A 19,480-nucleotide genomic window follows, 5' to 3' on the forward strand; every position below is an offset into this window, starting at 1 on the left:
ATATTGTTCTCAATGGTGACCAAAGTAGACTGGCTATTTTCAACGTTTTTGTCTCAATTTGGCCAATTTTTGACCATTAGTAGGCCTATATTCCGTTGATTATTTTTGCCGCAGTAATGTTTTTTCTTTCTCAGTCTCCCTTCATTTTAGAGGTATTAAAATGTCTTCAATGTCCTTAAATTGTCCCTTTAGAAATGTACAGATACCCTGTAGGCCTATACACTGTATGTTGGTTTGTTTATTGTTGAGTTAGAAAATAATGTTGCATATAAAGCAAATCACCCATGGCCAGGGACCAATCATTAAGGGGACCCCCCTGGACTCCTGACCACCAGTCTGAGAACCACTTCTATACCATCAGTGGCAGCACAACAGAAGTCTGAAGTATTGGACTTGAGAACTGTGTGTTTGATTGACAGTAGGACCTTCCCTTTGTAGTTGATTCATCAACCACAATACCTTTGATTTTACAACAAGCGGTACCGTGTTTCACCAGTAGATGTCAGTGTTCTCTCTCCATCTTCAGGGCTGGCAGTTTAATGTGGACACAAAAGCTGACACAGCTTTACAGGCTTCTCACAAAACACAAAGAGGTTACACAAAGAAAGGTTAGCTCATCTTAAAGCTGTGGGGTAAGAATATCACGGTGTCCATGTTGACTGGCTAAAGTATATATATATATATATATATATATATATATATATATATATATATATATATATATATATTTATAAAACATTCTAAATTTATTTTCACAACTTTACATTCCCCTCGGGATGGAATCTACCCCCCCCCCCCACACACACACACCTGATGAGGCATTTTGCAATAAACAATCTTATCTCTGACCTGCCTGCTTACTGTATAGTATTGATGCTATCGTCTGCTTGTTGCATGACGATGCATCCCTGAATAAAAGGTGTGCACATCTTATGGCTATTCTATTCTATTCTATACCAGTGGTTCTCAAACATTTTCATGTCAAGGACCCCTAATAGGCCTATGTATTTGGCCAAGGACCCCCCCGTCTTAAAATATGTCGTGCCAGGGAGTGGGACCCCCATGGCACCACACAAGATGTGTGTTAAAATTGAAATCAGCTACTTTCAAACAGTTCATGTATCACGTGGTTAAACTGATTTTGATGATAATAATATTAAGTAATATACCCTGGCTGGATGGAATGCGGATGCGGCATGTTTGGAGTTAACAGATCAGGTGGGTGGGGGGAGGGCGACGGGGGGGGGGGCGACATTTCTGTCCTGTGTGATTGGTTGTCCGTGTGCGTCGCGGCGCTGCGCCATGACGCATGGGCGGGACGGGGAGGGGAGAGGGGAGGTGGAAGGCGGTGTCGGCCGAGGAAATCAGCTGGTTGACACCCAATGGGTGTCACAATAACAACAAAGGAGCTGCTGCTGCCAGGGATCAGAGCAAGGCACAGTTTATAGCGCTCTTTAAAACAGATCTATGCAGAGAGAGACAGAGAGAGGTTCATAATGACCTGAACACAATGCAGAGAGAGAGAGAGAGCAGTGTGTAATAGCGACTCAAGAAAGAAACTAGGATAGCAGGTAAACAATGAACCTAGCATCTGTCTAGACGACGCACGCACACACGCGCGCGCAGGACAAAACAACAGAAAGCAGGACAAAGCAGTGTGTGTGTGTGTGGGTGTGTGTGTCTCTGGGTAGAAAGTGTGAGACACTTTGAAAAAAAGAGGAACATAAATAATGTGTGTGTACTGTATGCACTATGCACGCGCGCGCGCTGATCCGTGCGCCGCGGTGGAGACGCGACTGAACTAGAACAGAACAAGAAGTAGTCAGACTGTCAGAGGCAGTTCGTGTGAGTTCTACGTGTATATTTTTGCACAAAGAAGAGAAAAGCAGCGGCTCTGTGTCCCCGGGCTGTGTGTCCCGTCCCGGGACGGGAGCGACTGGACCCCGGCGTGCAGCAGGCTGGACATGTGGGTCAACTCTTCTCCCGTCGGAAGGTAAAAGACCGTTACTGCTGCAGGCAGGCATGCAGCGCACACTGGACTGTACTGGCCTGCTGGGACTGGGTCACATGCTGCTGCTGATCAGGCTCACAATGGACTGCTATTGTTGTCTGCCTGATGCAACCAGCAGAGTACAGAGTAAAAAATTAAATACAAAATTATATAAAATTAGGCAACTTCTATTGTTGTCTATAACAGTGGTCCTCACTTCTCAACCTGTGGGTCAGGGGTCCCCCCATGATGTGACAAGTTAAGGACTTTTTGGTAAAACAACAAACAAACAAAAAAAGACCATTGCTGTGTTAAAAGTAGTCAATCAACTATACTATAAGAACTTTGGCCAAATTATCAAATAATATAAGAAAGAGTCAAAATTGTATTATTTTGGGGGGTCGCTGCCTGAGCATCCTGACCCCTGGGTGTCCCCGGACCCCACTTTGAGAACCACTGATCTACAATGCAATGTATTATTATTATAATTATTTTGCACACAGCAAAAAAAAAACATTAAAGCTATGATTTGGTAATGACCTTAATTAGTGACCACCTGCCAGGGTGCTTTTTCAATACATGTGAATAGAAGCTTGTTTTTTTAGTTTAGTCTCCAAGTGTGTGTGTGTGTGTGTGTGTGTGTGCGCGTGCACGCGTGCGTTGGGTGTTTATACTGTAGTGTTTCTCAAACGTTTTCATGTCAACGGACCCCAAATTGATAGCATTTGGCCTGGGACCCCCATCTGGGACCCCCATCTGGGACCCACATCTGGGACCCACATCTGGGACCCCCATCTTTGAAGATTTGTATTTTTAGCCACACTTCATACAATAGTATTAAAGTGGTTAAACATATTTTGAAGCTATTTTAACTTTGAACCACTTTGCTTTGTTGCGCTGGTATTTAATTATCAGCAAGCATCATCTAGTTTTATAGTGGGTGTGTTAGTCTGGATTCCACCCATTATCACCATGTGACATAAACACTAATAATAATCATACTAATAACCATAATACTAATGGCTTATCATAATAACAATCTCATACTTAGTTTATATTGCATCGATTTTCTCCTCCTGGCTGTTTTCACACAATGGTTGCAGGAAGCACAACACCATTCATTGAAGTGCTGCTTGTCTGCAATAGTTATTGATTGATTGATTGATTGATTGATTGAAGGCTTGAGTCAGATTTGAACGCGAATACGCGATCAATATACACTACAGTATATATTGTACTTGGGATGAGGGATCTCTCAAAATGTGAGTTTGTTAAACCAATCTCATTGTCGGAATAGCATCACAAATACATTCAGTTCTCGGCTATCTTTTGTAATGATCCTCGTCTAGGCCCTGTTTTTGAGCGTCAAGTTGTGTCTATAAGCCTCACCCCATAGCACTCACCTCTCCAGTCCAGACTCTACCCCACCCCTTAGCACTCACCTTTCCAGGCTCCACTTACCCCTATAGCACCCACCTCTTCAGACTCCACCTCACCCCCTAGCATTCCTCTCCCCTTGTAATCCCTTCTTGTCACCTTTGTTCAATAATACGTCATGCTGCTAGGATAGAATACTATGCAGATATTATACACTGTGTTGGTTACTTGTTCCCTTGATTTGTGATTTTGTGTCTTAGATTACCTTTTTCCTTGAAGACAAATGCACATAATATTATTAGCTAGGTTCATTGTTTATTTGGCATCCTTTAGTTTCTTTGAGGAACTACATTATCCTATTCTGTATGCTGTACGGGAACCCCTTTTGGTGTTTTAAGCATTATGTTTAGATGTTAAGATCACTGCACTCTGTCTACAGTACCTACTACCTTGTTGTTTATTCACTAGAGTTCATGTTTAGTACTCTGATTATTCTGATCACACTCAGGATAAGAGTGTCTGATAAATGCCTTCATTGATTGTAATTGTATACAGTATAATGCATTTGACACATTTGATACAACACAATCTAAGAAACATAAATCCCCTAATAGCACTGTTGCATGTTATTATAGTTTTGCAGATCTGTGCAGGCAGATGAGTGTGCTTGTTATGTAATGCACATGCTGTTTTTCCAGTCTTGGAGATCTGTGTAGATAGATAAGTGTGCTTGTTATGTAATGCACTGACCGTTATTCCATAGTCTTGGAGATCTGTGCAGCTAGATATTTGGGGGTTATGTAATGAGGCTGTTATTCCCTCAGGATTACTGTCTGTCAGCCAGTAATCTGTAATCTGATTACAGTGTGGCAGACACACAGACTCATATCTGGGTCAGTGATGGAGGCCGCTGGCTGATTATTAATAGTCAACTTTGTGAATACATTTAAAAACGGCTTTAGACAATTCGCTTGTGCTGTGAATTACATGTCTTTTTATAGCCTGAGACTGAGTGTAAACCAGCCATTGCAAGGGTTTGCTGCTTAGGTCTAAATATGTAGTTGATAATATGTTTTGTTGTGCTTCTGTGTGGCCTCAGTTCGAATTTAACATTGCTATGTGGCCACCAACCCCTGATCCTTGACTGATGGACAGAGACATATACTGTAGATATGAATTAATGGAGACAGACAGACAGACAGAGTGGCAGGGAGGCAGATGGCAGAGCGACTGTCTGGTTCCCGGTTCGATTCCCAGCGGCGAACTACATTCTCTAATTATGTAGATTTCTTGGAAATTAAGTAATGCAGATGTTTAACCATAATTTAACTCTTGAGAGCGTAAAATGGATTTTACACTCCCAAGAGTTAAAGATCCATAAGGGTCCATTGGGTTACCAACTCTCCATCATTTAGCTGGGGACCGCCTGGAACCCCCTCAGGGAACACTGGTGGTCCCCGGACCACTGGTTGAAAACCAGTGCTTTACATTACTTAAGTCCATATTCAGATTTTTTTTACTGTCCAGAATATAAATAGAATGAAGTCTGTAGATCAGTCTGTTTGAAAGGTGTGCAAAAAGTTGTCCACCGACAGACAGACAGACAGACAGACAGACACCTATCTCCACACCGCACAGATAGGGCTGTCACGCCAGTCACGGTTACACATTTAAGTTGACGATTAATTGTCACACAAATAATTCTGATTAACGATTTAATTGTTTTTTTGGCATAGGAATTGGAACATTATGAATAGAAATGACATTTGTTTGCTTTTGAGGCCCACAAAGTGACGCGTTGTAAGCTTGTAGATTTGCTATTTCTACTTATTTATTTTTTACATTTTGACGATTATGACTAAATAATTGCGATTATCTCAAATAATTGCAATTAGACAATTATGTAATAATTGTGACAGGCCTACGCACAGACAGGTGGCTACTAGTATGATGCTAGAAATTATGGCTTGAAGTCTGCTTTTCAACAGCAAACACACAACATGTGTATGATTAAATAATTTGAGAAATCATAGCAATAAAGATGACGAACACTACACTGCAGGGTGCTTACAGATCACAGGCACACGGTTCTACTTTAACTAAACTCTATTGAGACTATTTAGGATTATTATTGTTCTTCTTATTTAATAATGTTACAATGATAAACAGTGCGTGCCGGCACACAACTATAATAATCAATATAGTACAGTATTATAAATGGGTAGTTCGACAATGAGCTGCACTCAGGCTTGTGAAAACAAAAGTAAAACCTATATTATAATATGTTGCTTCAGTTGGATTATAACGATTATAACTTCATATTAGGACTTGGCCTTAGACAAAAGCAGAAAGAAGAAACACTTTTACAGCCTCACCCATGTGTTAATTTGAATTTTCTTTTAGAGAATGAGAATGTCTGACTGCTGTTAAGTAATTTACACATCACGTATGTGGGTCGGTAACAGGACAACTCACCCCTTCTCTGTTTTCCTTCTGGAATTTTCTCCAGTGAGGGGTGGGAGAGGCTGGATGGCAGACGGCTGTGGAACTTGAAGGACAACGGACGTGCGCTTATGTGAAACAACAAAAATAAAAACAGAAGCCAACACGAGGATAAAGGAAACATTCAGGCCAAAATGTCCAGTTCGCTAATTCACAACAACTACTATACTACTACTTTGGTGTTGAAAATTTGAAATCTCTAACTTTCATGACAGCAGACAGCCTAACTAAGTACAAATATAATTTATGAAAAGGCTACTACAGTGACATTTGGTTCACAAAACCACCCCCCCACATGCACGCACACACACACACACACACACACACACACAGACACACACACACACACACACACACACACACACACACACACACACACACACACACACACACACACACACACACACACACACACACACACACACACACACACACACACACACACACACACTATGTGTTATGTGTTAGACATAGAGAGAGTAAGAAGGTGGGTTGGGGAGAGAGAGAGATGTGTGGGGGGATGTAGGACAGCTAGGACTGAAGCAGTCAGAGCCAGGCGGATGGAGGGATGAACGAAGAGAGAGAAGGAGAGATGAACGGAGCGAGGGATGAGACTGAAGGAAGACATGATGATGACGGCGGTGAAGAGAACAGCTCTGAATCTGTAAAAGAAGAAAAGAAAACTGGAGCGGGGGGAAGGGAATGAGACAGACAGACAGACAGACAGACAGACAGGTATTTGGCCAGACGACAGAAGTAGTGAGGAACATTCTGCCCAAATTATGCATGAGTTCCTTTGTCTCTCTGGCCCTCCTGCACACACACACACACACACACACACACACACACACACACACACACACACACACACACACACACACACACACACAAACAAAATTACATCAGTGTTCTGAAACTGAACTTCACTAATATGTAAATAACTAAACACTAAATAAATATATAAATAAATCACAAATAGAACCATTTCCACCTGACCGCAATCTTCTTTATGTACCGTTTTTTCCCCCTAATAGTATCCTGGTTGTTCAATATGCAAAATCGATTTGGACCTCAGGCGGCTATTTGCAGTGAGGCTTTTTTCTTTTTTGTACAGGGCTGCACCGGGCCATTATCTGGAACCGTTCCTGTCAAGCATGTTTTTTTGTAGTGCAAAATTATAAGGTATGGTAAACATGTTGTTTTTTTCTATTAAAGTTGTCTTTTTTCTTGTTCCCCCCCTGGCCCCAAAACATGTAAAGCGTCTTTGAGTGTTATGAAAAGCGCTATATAAATCCCAGATATTATTATTATTATTATTATTATTAAACATACATTGCAGGCAAAGTGTTGTAGCCACTAAATGCTCTGATTTGCGCATAATGGGGAACGCAAATGCCCATGCTTTCATAAGCTGTAGCCTTTGATTGCGTTTGAATAAAACATATTTGATACACTATCACCCACATGTTACTGATGATGGAGAATGTAATGACAGTCACAATCTCTTAATTGTAGTGCCACGGCACAGTGCTACACATAAACACTGCTGCCGCACTGGGGCCCGACATCTGCCTCTCTCTCCATATCATGATAGAGGCATGTAAAAAAACATGACTTATACACCTAGTGATAATAGATAGGCAGGCAGACAGGCAGATCTTCTTTAAAATATGTTTAAAAATCTGCCTAACGATGATGTCACTGGTGGACGGGTTTCTGAACTGCACACAGCCAGCCCTCCTATGAGACACAGACTGAGTAGAAATAAATGTGTGGAATTTTATCGTGAACATTAGTTCAACATTAGAGGACCAATTATATGAAGAGAGGTTGAAAAGTGGTGAAGTGGTCCTTTAAGGAAGCTGGCATGTGTTGTGTCCTCCCTTGCCCTGGGTGGTGACTAGTTGGGCAGAGTAATAATTGTGACAGGCCTACTGGTTAGGGTTAGTTAGATAAGTTGACCATGCAGTATCCCAGACCTTGTTTACGGGCTAGGTTAGTTAGATAAGTTGTCCAGACCTTGTTTGTGTCGGTTGAAGAGGATGCTCTGGGTCTTGAGGATCAGGATGATGTTTTCGTGGTCCGGACGTCCGGCCCGTCAATGAAGCGAGCCGACTTGGATTCTGTAGTTGCATCATCAAATAGTTGTAATGTGATGTGTTTGTTCTGATCGAAAGGAGGTACAGTCTATGGTATTTTTGTATTTTCCAAATATGGTCTCTTTGAAAAATGCTTGGACACACAGGGCTTAGAGTAAACATCAGAAAAGCATACCACAATGGAACAATTCTGTTCCATTGTGGGTGTGGGTGTACATGTGTGGGTGTACATGTGTGTGCTCTGGCCCTCTGGCAGCGCTGCAGCCGCATAATATATTAGCCATATTAGATACGAGTTACTACTGTGCACACACACACACACACACACACACACACACACACACACACACACACAAAAACAAACAAAGAGAACATTTATTTCTGACAAGGCAGCTGACAGGCTGCATGCAACCACATTCTATAAACGTCTGTCAGTATCTTTGCACAGCACTGATGTACCGGTAGTCATATTTCAGAGTGCCCGAAACCTTAGTTGCGCTCATGTAACATTATCGCAGAACGTTGTTAATGTAAAAGGTATCCACATCCAACGTGTCCTACATATGTCTGTAGTAAACCTCAGGTGGTAAAAGTAGCCCGCTGTGAAACGACGGTTTAATTTTGGTGTGTGTGTGTGTGTGTGTGTGTGTGTGTGTGTGTGTGTGTGTGTGTGTGTGTGTGTGTGTGTGTGTGTGTGTGTGTGTGTGTGTGTGTGTGTGTGTGTGTGTGTGTCACTGTCACAGAAAATAGTACATATTATGTACGGAATTGCAATTCCGTACATACACGACAAAAGAAAACCAAAATCCGTAAATATACATACTACAAGTAAGACGCGCAAACGCGGGAAGTGAACGCAGCTCGTAAATCTTTAAGTTTTTTCTTTTTAAGTTTTTTTTTTAAGTTAAGTTTTTTTTAAAGATTTGTTTTAAGTTAAGTTTTTTTTAGGTTAAGTTTTTTTTAAAGTTTTTTCTTTAAGTTAAGTTTTTGTGTTTTTGTGTGTGATACAGCTGCGCCCTCTGGTGGTGGGCGGGTGGTGTTACAGCGTGACACACACACAGACACACAGACAGACAGACATGATCTGCTCACACAGACAGACAGACATGATCTGCTGGGTCTCATAGTAAATGCTCACTGCGTTCGCAACTACTGACGGAGACGTGGCTTTCATAAACACGGAAGTGCAATTTCACCGCGGCTGGTTGGGGCTGGGTGAGTTCACTGTGGCTGGTTGGGGCTGGGTGAGTTGGGGTTTTACATATTCTCTGCCTATCGGTTTACAACTCGGACGGGGCTGAGTCGGCTCTACCGAACCTCGGCACGGCGACTTGCTCGACGGTGCCTCATGTGGCTCAAGTTCGGTAGAGACGGCGCCCCTCCGTCATTGTCTATGGGGAGGTATTTCAGTGTCATATGTACGGATTTGGGGGTTTTCTAGTCGTGTATGTACGGAATTGCAATTCCGTGCATATCTTACTACTCCTGTGAGACCAGGTTGAGGTGTGTGTGTGTGTGTGTCTCACAGAAAATAGTACATAATATTATGTACGGAATTGCAATTCCGTACATACACAACAAAAAAAACCCAAATCAGCAAATTGGTCCTGGAATGCTATTTTATGAATGGATCTAGTTTTGACGCGTGTAATATTGTGTGTTGACATATTCCTTTAATGAACGGGTGTCTGTTTGACGTGTGTAACATTGTGTGTTCATTGAAATGAAGTGTGAAATGCTTGTAAGCAGGTTAAGGTCTTAAGGAGATTCTGAGAAGCTTTCACAGTGTTGTGTGGGTTTTTAAACACACACACACACACACACACACACACACACACACACACACACACACACACACACACTCCCACAGTTCTTAGCGTTGCTTCAGCATTAAGCTTCATTGTGTCGCTGTTGGGTGGAAGCCTTGTACTGTATTCCCAATACGTTTTTATTATTGTGCCGGTAGTGGTACGATGCAAATAGGGAATGCATGCCTCACCCTCTAAACCCACTGTCTGAGTACCCATTGTAACCGTCTATCTGTCTGTGTCCCTTTTGTGCCCATATATGTAGATGTCTGTCTGCCTGTCTCTCTCTCTGTCTCTCTCTCTGTCTGTCTGTCTGTCTGGAGATCCCTGATGTTATCAGTATTTGGTTATCATAAATGGGTTCTGGAAAGTAATTGTGCAGTGGTAAACGTCTGTGGAGAATGCGTGGAGAATCTCTGAAAAGTGCAAAAGTAGAATCAAATGCACTTGCCCAAATGCAAGTGACTCATTTCATCCTACTCCTTTAAAAAACAGTTTACCGATCAGCCAGTTCTATAGAGTCCGTAGGATCTGTTCTGTAGCACAGATGAGTCTTTTCAGGAGCAGAAAAATACCCGGCACAGTACACACAGGAGATTGTAAACAAAGCAGCAAGGAAAGTAAGTCAACCCAAGAAGAATGTCTACAACCCACGAAAAAGAAAACTACATCGGCACAACCTTTATTATGTGTTACACAATACTCACCTCTAGGCAATCTTTAAAAAAAAAGACTGGCATCATCTCAGTTCAAGCATTTAAGATCCCTCCTCGTCTAGTGTACAGAAGGACACCTAACATAAGAGACATTGTGGTAAAATCAGATTTGCCTCCTAAGAAACCTCACACCTTTCTAGATGATTTACCAGATGGTAACCAACGTTGTGGGTCATGTGCTCAATGTCACTTCACAGATGCTCACTTATTTTATACAGATAAAAAATAAGAGGTAAAACAAACTTGTACAACTACTCATGTCATTTATTTGCTCAGATGTCCTTGTGGGACTGGTAAAACAACACATGCATTAAAAACGTGTATTGCAGAACACAGGAGTACAATCAGAAATGGGGATGAAAAAAAGCCCAGTGGCACTACATTTCAAAAAGGCACACCACAATGTCTCTTCTCTTGGATATTTGAGAATAGAAAAAGTTCCAAGACGAGGGGGAGATATAGATAATCTGTTATTAAAGAGAGAGCTATGGAGGATCCATTATCTTAGAACTATGGCACCCATAGGACTCAATGAAGACTTTGATATTAGGCCATTTCTTTAACTCTAGCCACTGGAGGGTTATATAGAGTTCATAGTGTAGCTTTAAAACTTTTTCTGTTTTCTTATTTCTGTTTTTGAGTGGTGTAAACCACTCCTACAACTGGCTTTGTTAGTCTGTCTGTCTGTCTGTCTGTCTGTCTGTCTGTCTGTGCAGAAAAAATTAGCATGGTTGCTACGGTCACCCAGTTCACCCGGGTGTGATTTCATTACGTCAGACATTACATCAGACCACAGCTGATCAGACTATATAAGACCTTACACCACTCAGTTCACACGGGTGTGAATTTTTGTTTTTCGAAGGGAAAACGACAGATTCTTGAAAATGCTAGGTTGTGGATACTACATTAACGTTCCAATAATTAGGGGGACTATGTTTTGGCCTTAGAGCCGATGGGTGTTGACTGTTGACATACTGATAATATACCGGTACTCAGCTTTGTCTATTGTTTTTAAACCTTTTCTATTTTTCTACTTTTATACAATTACTAAAATCATGTTGTTGATATAAAAAAAGAATCATGTATATTTATGCACTAACATTGATCATGTGAAGAAATGTTTGCCAATCGTGTTTTTGTTTGCCAATCATGTTTACCAATCACATGTAATCTTTTGGAGCCACCCCACAACACCATATGGGGCTGATGGCTCTTTTTTCCACACACTGTATAAAAATAATCATTTCCTGTCACCTCACTTATACTTGAGAAAGACCTATACTGGTTCGTGAATAAAAGCTACCTGGAGCATTACAAAGTGAGTTGCGAGCACTTGCTTTCGTCTATGACTTTTGACCTTTGGCCAGCTAGTTCTTTTATAGGCCTTTTATTTATATCAGGTTGGGTAATCATTTATTTACAGATTTATATCAGGTATCATTGACTTATGTATTATTTATACCAGGTAGGCTATTCATTGATTTAATTTGCGTGTCATTTATTATAGCCTAAACCTAAACATTATGTTTCATGGTTAGACAGTTTCAGAAAATATATCAAAAACAAAATAATCCTTTTGCTTTCTGAAGAAGGCATGCACAACTACCATTTTAATTAGAATAAAGAAATGATTCGCTAAACAGGAATTTAATAACTCTCTGAAGTGTTTCCACAATACCTTAGCCTGAATTTAGGCTCTTTAGGAAGTGTAAAATTATGCAAAGTAATTTTAATTAATTCTAATATTATTCAGAGAGAATATGTTCTATATTAGGTTTGTTGTCTCAGTGCAGCATGAGGGGAGCTGGAGGGAAGAGTTTGTGATGAAAAAACATTGAGAAATTATTACATCTCATAATGAGGCTATTATTATGACAGAACAGCAATTATTTAGCAGTATTATAATGTTGAATGTGAAGGCGTGAACATTAATTCCCGACTTGCATTGTTGCAGAGGAAAATAATCGTTTGGCTTTGGTTTGACAAGTTTCTCTCTCTCTCTCTCTCTCTCTCTCTCTCTCTCTGTCTCTCTCTCTCTGTCTCCCGTGCCACAGAGCTGTGTGAAGTCATCAAAGGGGCAGTGTGACAGCGTGACTCTATGCCACAATGTCAGACTTTATTTGATTTAACCACTTTAAAACTCTAGACTTTGTTGAGGTTGTTTGACCTTTTTTATATTTCTTTCCTACAATATATAAACCTTTATTTCACATGTTGGCTTTCATCAACGAGTTTACATCGTTGTAAATAAATGCACTGAAGGACATTCTGTCTCCATACCAGTTAGTTGTGGATTTGGGTATGTCTCTCAAAGGACCATCTCTCGCTTGAGACTTTTTCAACGTCTTGTTCCCTGCCGTGTGTGTGTGTGTGTGTCACGCACGCACGCACGCACGCACGCACGCACGCACGCACGCACACACACACACACACACACGTGTTGTCGCTGTGCCTTCTGTTTCAGTGGAAAAAGAAAGAGATGCTCTCTATCAACAGAGGAGGAGGGGGAGGGCAGATGAAATGAAAAGTGCTCAAGGACTCTCTCTCTCTCTCTCTCTCTCTCTCTCTCTCTCTCTCTCTCTCTCTCTCTGTTACAGAAATAGCATTGTGGTTCTGCTCTGTGGACCATGGGTTGGCAGAAGGCCCGGGTCCAACTGGTCAGCTTCGCAGGACTCAAAACCTGACCCGGGTTATTATTATCTTTTAGACTGGACCGGCTCCATGCAAACAGCCATGCATCAGTGGACATTCTGAACTTTATTTTCATTTAGAGACGGTGTAGAGAGAGAGAAGGGAGATGTGCACAGGGATATATGGCTCTAATGGAATCAGTGACTGTGCAGCTGTGTTACGTTTGTTGACTAAAAGTATTATGACGAACGTTTGTCGGCTACCTTTTTTCATCTACAAAACCTAAACAAAATGTTATGCTTTGACACAAAATATTTGAATATTCGAAGCTTTGTTTGATTCAAACATGATTTCTATTTTGTCTCTCTTTTCCTAATCTAGTTTATTTATTAAATCATAATAGCTGATCTACAAGCTCACAACGCATTGCAGCATGACATGTTGAGAGCTTGTAGATCTGTTACCCCTTAAAAGCCATGTGCTTGAGCTCCACGATTCATTATTCCCCCCCCCCCCCCCCGCCCTTACAGTGGCTGCTCACTGCTCAGTAGTTATAGGATGGGTAAAATGAGGACACATTTCAAAATGTGCAAACATACATTGACACTCCTTTAATTTTATGTATTATTATAATAATTAGTATTAACCAATCAGCACAATTGTCCCTGTAAACTAAATGTTACATCATTGTAATAGTAATTGTGAACTTTAAGACATGTTATTAATAGTAGCTTCTCAATCGTGTATGAATAGTAACTTCTCATTCCTTTGTTCCATTACTACCAATGGGAAGCAGTAGCCGCAAAGTGCAAAATGATGTTAGCGGTTTTGGCTTGGCTAACCGTGGCTAACAGCGTTACAGTGTGTGGGTCGCTACTGAGGCGAAATGGCCCAAAGAAAATAAATATGGCACAATGAGACAATAAATGTATAGGGAGGAATTCGAATACAGTGTTGCAAAGCTTAATTGGTTTGTGGAATCGGTGGGTAGTGACGTGTGATCATTTGAGATGTAATGTGCGAAAACATAGCAATGGAAAGAGGGGAGACTGATACATGTGGGACAGTTACATGCATGTGGAAGTGCAGGGAGTGGAATTTTGGCATTTGTAAAGAAAGATTCAGATGCCTTCATTTCTACCCGGCAATTTGGAATCTGAATTCAATTCCGATCAATCCAATCAACCCTCTGGGCACACCCCAAGTTTGCAATTAAAAACAAATCTCTCTCTCTCTCTCTCTCTCTCTCTCTCTCTCTCTCTCTCTCTCTCTCTCTCTCTGTCTCTTGCCCCCTCAGGGCCCTCTCCATGGATATAGACACAGACTATGAGCGGCCCAATGTGGAGACCATAAAGTGCGTGGTTGTCGGGGACAACGCTGTGGGGAAGACCCGCCTCATCTGTGCCCGGGCATGCAACACCACGCTGACGCAGTACCAGCTGCTCGCCACGCACGTGCCAACTGTCTGGGCCATAGACCAGTACCGTGTGTGCCAGGAGGTAGGGGGCACGCACGCACGCACACACACACACACACACACACACACACACACACACACACACACACACACACACACACACACACATTGCACCCTAAGGGTTCCAAAACTTTGGAATTGGGTATCTAACCCTTAGATAAATATTTCGAAAATAGCCAAACTACAAGTTCACAACTCCTGGCAATGCATGGCGTTGTGAGCTTGTAGTTTGGTTATTTTCACAAAATATGCCTTTTTCTTACGTAATATTTGGCCAATTTGATATTTAATAGTCTTAATAGACTACTTAGACTTAATAGTCCTAATTTTAAATGTGGAGATTCCCTGTAGTGTATACGCTTATAATGTATGTTGTTTTTTGTGTACTGTTGAGTTTGAAAAGAACATTGAACGTAGGGATGCAAATTATTGATTTGTGTGTGTGTGTGTGTGTGTGTGTGTGTGTGTGTGTGTGTGTGTGTGTGTGTGTGTGTGTGTGTGTGTGTGTGTGTGTGTGTGTGTGTGTGTGTGTGTGTGTGTGTGTGTGTGTGTGTGTGTGTGTGTGTGTGTGTGTGCAGGTATTGGAGAGATCTCGTGATGTGGTTGATGAGGTCAGTGTGTCTCTGAGGCTTTGGGACACGTTTGGAGACCACCATAAAGACAGACGATTTGCATACGGCAGGTGAATATACACACACACACACACACACACACACACACACACACACACACACACACACACACACACACACAGTGATGTAAATAGGTCTGCGTCCTGTGTCACTGACGCACAGTTTGTTGTACTGGAGAACTATAGCAGTCTCTCGATTAGAGCTGCAGCAACACAGCTGAACCCCACCGCCTCCCTCTCAACTACACACTCACACACAGGCTACACAGAGAGCCTCCCTCTCTACAACTACACACTCACACACAGGCTACACAGAGAGCCTCCCTCTCTACAACTACACACTCACACACAGGCTACACAGAGAGACAGGACAGAGCGACGGGATGAGGACAACTAACCCAGCCCACGTCTTAAATCGTACTGTATCGGATATTTCCCACTTCAGGTGGGAAAACTACATAATGAGAAACATGGCAGAGTGAGCAACACAGCTGCACCAAACAAATTAATAATGTGTGTAACACCGGGGCTCCACCGGGCGCGTCAACATCGCGTCTCCGTCACCTTCAGGGAATGTTCCCTTTTTAATCAATGAAGGGTGGTTCCACTGCCCGCGTTGCGTTGCGTTGCATGACTGCATTAAAATTGCCCCGGTTTGGTTTTTGACGCACGCGACGGAGACGCAACGCGTCCGGTGGAGCCCCGGCGTTAGGGTTGTGCGGTTTTACGGTTTAATACGGTTTTATGAAATCTTGACGGTCTCGTCGGCCAAACCGTGTCACGTGACATGTGTGTTGGGTGCCCGTGATTGTTGTTCTACGGAAGCAGTAGAGAGAATACAGTGCAAAATAACAGCTGAATATTGGTCTCTATAATGCGACACGCCCACTATGGGAAGACTTTGGATTTCTACTGAGGTTGGGTGATATTAGCCTGGCTAATAAGCCAGACTAATATCACACAACACTGTCGCGGTATATTAGTCTGGGCTGGCTCCACTTGGATTTAATTTCCCGGGGGGCGGGTTCAAACATTTTCTCTTTGACGCAATTGGTCAGAGCTACTGTCAGTCAAAGGTCTCAAGCATTGAACGTCACTGTACCAAAGCCCGCCCATATTGCATACCGTGTCCCGATTGGCCCGACCTGTTCTCGGTTGTAGGAAAGAGGCGTGCTACTGAGCCTCGCCAGACCCTAATCCGCTGGCAGGCACATTTTTTTTTGCCAACGGCTGATTCGGTCTGGTTTATTAACCAGGCTAGGGTGATATGCCTATCAGCCGCAAACTCGCCGATCGCGCTAGAAAAATAAATAATGTGAGAACAGCTCCGCTGGAGTTATACCTCGCCGTACAGCGGACTGCTTGTAGAAAATAGCAGATCTACAATCTTACAACACGTCGCACCTGCAACGTGTTGCTTGTAGATCTGTTATTTTCGGCGCATGGCCCCGGCATATGACGACATATACACACGCAAAACATGTCACCCTGTCACTGTGTGTGTGTGTGTGTTTGTGTGTGTTCAGTCAGCTGAGAATGAAAGCACCAGCTCAGCTGTTCTCTGCCCCCCCCCCAACCCACTAGAGTTGCAGACAGTAATTAACCCATTAACCCTACAAATGCCTTCTAAATCAGTAGTCCTCAAACGGTTTCGTACCGAGAACCCCCACATTGATAGGCCGCGAACCCTCATCTGAAAAGGTTTATTGCCAGCGACCCCCAGAAGAGCAGATTGGTATTAAAAAAAGAATAAGCAAAATGTTTCAAACATGTTAGATATTTTTTCAAAAATGTTCAAACTGGATCTAAAATGACACGGAGGCATGAGTTTACTACTAATGTCATCATGGTCTGCGAGTGTCTGGTTTGTTAGTCAACATCATGATAAATGATGGGTGTTTGTCACGCTGTGTAACGGAACACAACGTCTTCCTTATTATTTATTAATGGACATTATTTATTGACACTGTTCATTTAAAAGCACAGATGATTAGCAGAATAATTCATACACTTTATTTTGTATTATTATTATTATTATAAATGTAAGCTGATAAAGCTGATAAAGTCTCATCAGGCACCTGCATGTCAACACCTTCACCACCAACGGAAAGTCTGAGTCAGTGTGTGTGTGTGTGTGTGTGTGTGTGTGTGTGTGTGTGTGTGTGTGTGTGTGTGTGTGTGTGTGTGTGTGTGTGTGTGTGTGTGTGTGTGTGTGTGTGTGTGTGTGTGTGTGTGTGTGTGTGTGTGTGTGTGTGTGTGTGTGTCCTTACATAACGTGCTCCATCCAGTGACCTTTGCAGTTTGATCTGCACACACAAACATAACACCGTTGAGTGAAGGTGGAAACCTTGTATGTCCAAAACTGTTACTTCTCAGGAAATGGGGAAAAAAAGAAAAGTGTTCCAATGTAGTCATTATTTAGTCACAAGCTCTTGTCTTGTCTTCTGACAACGGCAACATGGTAGTTTGCACACACACACACACACACACACACACACACACACACACACACACACACTCACACACACACACACACACACACACACACACACACACACACACACACACACACACACACACACACACACTGATACAGGAGAAGGTGTTTAGCAGCCATTCTAACAGGCTCAAGACTCTGTAATGATCCTCTGACAGCGTGCTAATGTGAATTCCTGCTGAGTAATGTGTGTGTGTGTGTGTGTGTGTGTGTGTGCGTGTGTGTGTGTGCGTGCGATATAATAGGTTGTTTGTTATGTGTAACAGAGGCAGTGAGTGTTGTGCGAGGTTGGACTATGGAACTAGAACTCTCTGTGAGTTTAATACAGTGACATAATCTGAGAGACCTGTAAGTTCTGTGAAATACCATTAGCAGCTTTTAACACCCTGAGCGGCATAAACAGAGTTTTCCGTCCTATCAATTAGTAACGCCCAGCGCTCAGGGCGGAGAATAATAAAAGGACGGAGATTCATTGATATCAAAACCAATCTCATCGCTCCACAGGCTGGGAGCGTCTGTTGGACAACATTCGATGTAATTTCCGGTTCGGACGTCATCCAAAATGTCCCCCCCCCATTTTAGCGGCTCAGATCGAAACTCTTAAAACGTGAATAACTCTTGATCTAAATCATTCCGTCCAATTCTAATCAAATATTATGTTTTAGACGGGCCATCGCGGTCCCGTCGCTAGTTGCGTTAGAATGAATTATACCTTCTGTTGTTGTCGATCGCCTCAGGGGTGTTTTGGCTACATCTAGCTATACTTCAGCTACATCCGGGATAGCGCCTGGTGCGTCGCTAAATGTGCTTCGTTGCTGCAAATCGCTGGGCGCTCTGATTTAATGGTCCTAAATACCCCCGGGCGTTCGTGGTGTTAAACACATTCTTGTGAAAGTCTCTTGGTAAATGTCCTACCATATTTCAGAGTACATTTAACAGACCGTGATTCATGAAAGGAAGTGTAAGGCCTTGATTTGCGTGAAGATCACAGGTATTATCATGAATCCTACCCGCGTAAATCAAACATGCCTTCATGTTAGTGTCAGTTTAGCTGATGCAAAAAAACAAACAAAAAATCACTCTCAATTAAACATATTATACATCACACTGTACAGGAAGGGATATTTCACTTTAAATAAACATTAAAATACATAGAATTAAATGAAAAAAGTAATGGAAACATCACTGCTCATATACGGTACCTGTTTTTAACCTCTCCTATCTCTCTCTCTCTCTCTGTCTCAGGTCGGATGTGGTGGTGTTGTGCTTCTCGCTGGCCAATCCAAACTCTCTCCGCCACGTTCGGAACATGTGGTTCCAGGAGATCAAACACTTCTGCCCTCGGACGCCCATCATCCTGGTGGGCTGCCAGCTGGACCTGCGCTACGCCGACCTGGACGCCGTCAACCGTGCACGCCGACCGCTGGCCAAGTGAGACCGCGTGACGTCATACTGTACCGCAATATTGTATTGCGGTATTTTAATATATAGGTAGCTTGTAGATCTGCGATGTTTGAACGTACAAAATACATAGTATGTATGCAATTAACTCTTTTACTGCGCCGATTCAGTCTAATGTCCTTCACTCACTGCCAGCAGTAGAAAATGCGTCTTTTATTTAGATTTAGAAAACCCCCAGAATTCATCCCGGATGAACCGGAAGTAAAATTTGGCCATAACTAATCTGGCGATCGTCACTTCATAAGTCATCAGAAGCGTTAATATTGTAACCGTGAGGTAGCGGTGATTTTT

The 19,480-nt window shown here is 42.4% G+C and overlaps 1 protein-coding gene across 1 annotated transcript in view; it reads left to right on the forward strand.

The window, feature by feature from the left end:
• The first annotated feature begins 1,525 nt into the window (after window positions 1-1,525).
• Window positions 1,526-19,480, forward strand: part of rhobtb4 (Rho related BTB domain containing 4) — a 34,267-nt gene continuing 16,312 nt past the window's right edge. Inside the window, exons 1-4 of the mRNA XM_079515267.1 lie at window positions 1,526-1,993; window positions 14,421-14,622; window positions 15,179-15,282; window positions 18,974-19,159. Of these exons, the coding sequence (XP_079371393.1) occupies window positions 1,965-1,993; window positions 14,421-14,622; window positions 15,179-15,282; window positions 18,974-19,159 (521 nt within the window). The 5' untranslated portion in view covers window positions 1,526-1,964. The remainder of the gene's footprint in view (window positions 1,994-14,420; window positions 14,623-15,178; window positions 15,283-18,973; window positions 19,160-19,480) is intronic.

Source organism: Electrona antarctica, assembly GCF_951216825.1.
Source record: "Electrona antarctica genome assembly, chromosome: 12".
In the NCBI taxonomy this organism is placed as follows: domain Eukaryota; kingdom Metazoa; phylum Chordata; class Actinopteri; order Myctophiformes; family Myctophidae; genus Electrona; species Electrona antarctica.